Source organism: Octopus sinensis, unplaced genomic scaffold (genome assembly GCF_006345805.1).
Source record: "Octopus sinensis unplaced genomic scaffold, ASM634580v1 Contig17490, whole genome shotgun sequence".
Taxonomy (NCBI): domain Eukaryota; kingdom Metazoa; phylum Mollusca; class Cephalopoda; order Octopoda; family Octopodidae; genus Octopus; species Octopus sinensis.
This window is the reverse complement of record NW_021835103.1, coordinates 40,894-44,957: the sequence shown is the minus strand read 5'-3', so window position 1 is coordinate 44,957 and position 4,064 is coordinate 40,894. Positions and strand designations below refer to the sequence as shown.

Genomic DNA, 4,064 nt, shown 5'->3' with positions numbered 1-4,064 from the left:
TTTTTCAAGACTTATACATGCCCTGAGCACAATCAGATGGAGGATGCCTGAGATCCTAGAAGACACACACACACATTGACAGACAGAACGGATGTTATATAATAGATAATACACTGTTTTGTGATGGTAAGATCAACAAAAAGAGTACTCCATCTGGTGAGAGATAAATATTACTTAATAGATACAACGCTTTTTTTATGTGCTACTAATAGTTTCATATGTTGAGAAATGCCTCAAATATATATATTCATCAGGCACAAAACACATCGTAACGAACTAAAAAGTGAATGCGAGAAGAAAAGCAAAAGTTGAGAAAGAAGCATATAGAAAACGTGGAAGGTTAAAAATAAACGGAAAACGAATAACAGAAAACGATAAAGTCAAATGAAAAAAGTGAAAAGGGTAGAAGACACTTGCCCAAGTTTTTTTACCAAGGGAGTCTGAACCTGGAACCACGTGATTAGGAAACAAACTTTTCCAACAACACAGCCGCGCCAGCGCCGCTTTGTCACATAACGTGCGCCAATACTAACCATATATTTTATGTTATTTTTCAATTTCATTTATTTATTTATTTATTTATTCATTGTCAATTTTTCTGTTTGAAATTTCTAATTTATAAACGAAAATTAGAGTAGGGTGAATATAAAATTGGAATTCGAACTTGATGTAAAATTTCGAAAATAAATAAATAAATAAACAAATAAATACAAATTGCTATCGATTCGAATTAAAACTTTAAGGGGTTTTATTTTAGTTTTCTTTGTTGAATTTAGATACGAGTTCTAGTTTCAACGTTGGTTATTCATTACCGTTTTTATAAATTTTCAATTCAACTTTTTCTTCCTCCACCTCGTTCCAATTTTCGTTCATCAGAACTTAGTTTTATCGATTTGGAATTTTTTTTGTATGGTATCAAATGGAAGAAAACAGCCACACACACACGAATACACACATACGTGTATGCTAACATACATGCTTACTTAAAAGCATCTAGACATGATACGCATGTATAATATACTATATATATATATATATATATATATAATATATATATATGTATGTTGATGTAATATATATATACATATATATACAGGTAGGTAGATAGATAGATACACAACAATATGTACAGATACTAACCACACACACACCACACCACACTACACATATATATGCGTGTATGGGTGGATGTAAAGACAGATAGAGAAAGACACGAGACTGACAGACGAATAAATACACACATACACACACACACACACACCTATACATACCTATATATATATATATATATATATATATATATATATATATATGCATAAACACACACGAGGGTGTACGAAAAGTTTGGACCCTAACCTAGAAACAGGGCTGCTAGATAGCTGAAACAAATTTTTCTGGTAAGTAGTTTTTTCGGAATATTCTTGCTTATTTTCATGATATTTTTAATTTATTTTTTTATTTTTTGTTACAGATTTTTTAATAAACAATTGTCGCGGTTACAAGGAAAATGGAGAAAACTGAATATCGTGCTGTCATAAAATATCTTCATTTGAAAGGTATAACTCCACCAGAAACTCATGAAGATATGGTGAAAACCTTAACAGACAATGTTCCTTCATATGCAACAGTCAAACGCTGGGTAAATGAATTCAAGCGTGGCAGAGAGAGTGTGGAAGATGATCCCAGACCAGGAAGACCTCCAACTGCAACCACCAAGGATAACTTTGACCTTGCTCTTAGTATGATAATGCAAGATCGCCGAATATCGTGTCGTCAGATAGCCGAGAGAACGGGCATCTCAACTGAAAGAGCAGACAACATTGTGGCAAAAGAACTTGGGTTCTCGGGTCCCTCGCCTTTTGACTCCTGACAGAAACGCACTAGGTGCATTTTGTCCACGAACAATCTGGAACTGTTTGAAGTCGATGAAGATAATTTTCTTGCTAGTTTCATTACCTTCACTATGCAAGCACAAGAGACTAAATACCTGATAAACAAGAGAGAAAAACATATCACCAAACCTCCCGTTTGTGATAAAAAAAAAATATCGATTCTGTTATACCAGTGTGGAAGATATCACCCATATCATCAGCAGCTACCTCAAAATGCCTACGACAGGCCTGGCCAGCTCAAATTACATTGCGGGCCACTTTAATCACAGAAAGACTTTTGAGGGCCTCTTGTATAACGAGAGAATTGAAAGTATTTTGCTTTCTCATACTATTACTACAATAATGAATGAAAGATCGTTGATTCAACATGAAATAATATCTTTGCAAAACAGTATTATCTTTCTTTTTTACTTTTCATTAAAATCTTTAATTTTCGATAATTTTTTTTTATATGTTTGTTTAAATAAACCCTATTCAAGAAAGTATCAAGCGGATCGCAAGATATAAGTCTGTGGGCCGCATGCATCCCGCGGGCCTCAGGTTGGCCAGCCCTGGTTTACGAGATACTACCTGCCCCTGAGGCATGGTATATTTCAAAGACTGTTTACAACGCTATCCACAGGAAGAATTGCCTTGACGTATACATGAAAGGCATGTCAGAACTAGCACGTATTCACACTTTTAAAAACAAGGAATTCTAGTGGAAAACTCCAATAAAAACAGGAATTCGGAGCAAACATAACAGACCGGATATTGTTCTGTGACACAGGGAACAAAATCCAAGCACTTTTGTGATGCATAAAATGAACTGCACCCATTACGTATTTACGTAATGGATGCATTTCCCGTCATATATTACGCATAGATGAAACATACTTATTAAATGATTTCATAATATCGCTTTACATACATAAAGTAAGGTGTGTGTGCGCGCGCACGAACGAGGAAGGTGTTGGCAGTGGAAACGTATTGAGTAATCCTTCAGCTTAATAATAAATTGTTTTAATATGTAAAAAATTTAACATTAAAAGGGATCACTTAGTACATTTTAGTATAGTACATACTTAGCAGCAAACATTATAGCGTGTATATGAATATGTATATGCACATATATGTACATACACACACGTACACACACACAATCCAATCCACAACACAAACTCACATACACGCACTCACACACACACAACAGATAGATAGATTGATAGATAGATAGAGAGAGAGAGAGAGAGAGACAGACAGAGAGAGAGATAGATAGATAGATAGATAGATAGATAGATAGATAGATAGATAGATAGATAGATAGATAGATAGATAGATAGATAGATAGATAGATAGATAGATAGACGGATGGATGGATGGATGGATGGATGGATAGGCGCAGGCGTGACAGTGTGGTAAGAAGTTTACTTCTCAACCACATGGTTCCGGGTTCAGTCCCACTGCGTGGCACCTTGGACGAGTGTCGTCTACTATAGCCTCGTGCCGACCAAAGCCTTGTGAGTGGATTTGGTAGACGGAAACTGAAAGAAGCCCATCCTATATATTTGCATATATGTATCTGCGCGTATACGCGCGTATGCGTGTGTGTGTGTGTGCGCGCGCTTGTGTGTGTCTTTGTGTCTGTCTTTGTCCCCTCTTTGCAATTGGTGTTGGTATGTTTAGGACCCGTAATTAGCGATTCGACAAAAATACCAATAGAATAGGTAGCAGGCTATACAAAATATTTCAGGGGTAGATTGATTCGACTAAAAATGCTCACAAAGAGGTACCCCAACATGGCCACAGTCTGATGACTGTAACAAGTAGAAGATAAAAGATAAAATATAAAAGAAATATTTTTGCAAAACTGTTCTGTGTGAGGCTTACTACACTTTTGAAAAATGCTGAACCGTTGTACAACACTTTGACAATTTTCATCTGAAACAGCTGGAGATACGATAGTTTAACTAAAAGAACCGGCTACTGCAAGCAAAATTAAATATTGAAAAAAAAATGCATTCGGCCAAATTTTGACATACGACAGTTTAACATAATAGCAACGTTTTATGTGGGTCTGGGTATGTGCGTGTGTGAGTGTGTACACTTAAATTCTCAGGTATTCTTTAGCTCCACCTTAATACAATAAACTATTGATCTTTTAGAAGTATTGCAGTGGATAAAATACTTGTT

General features: G+C 35.6%; 1 protein-coding gene across 1 annotated transcript; it reads left to right on the top strand.

Moving 5' to 3' along the window:
• The first annotated feature begins 1,507 nt into the window (after positions 1 to 1,507).
• On the top strand, positions 1,508 to 1,870 carry LOC115231123 (protein GVQW3-like). Its single transcript, XM_029801209.1, has one exon. It carries the CDS (start codon positions 1,508 to 1,510, stop codon positions 1,868 to 1,870), a length of 363 nt encoding a protein of 120 aa, XP_029657069.1.
• Positions 1,871 to 4,064: the final 2,194 nt, after the last annotated feature.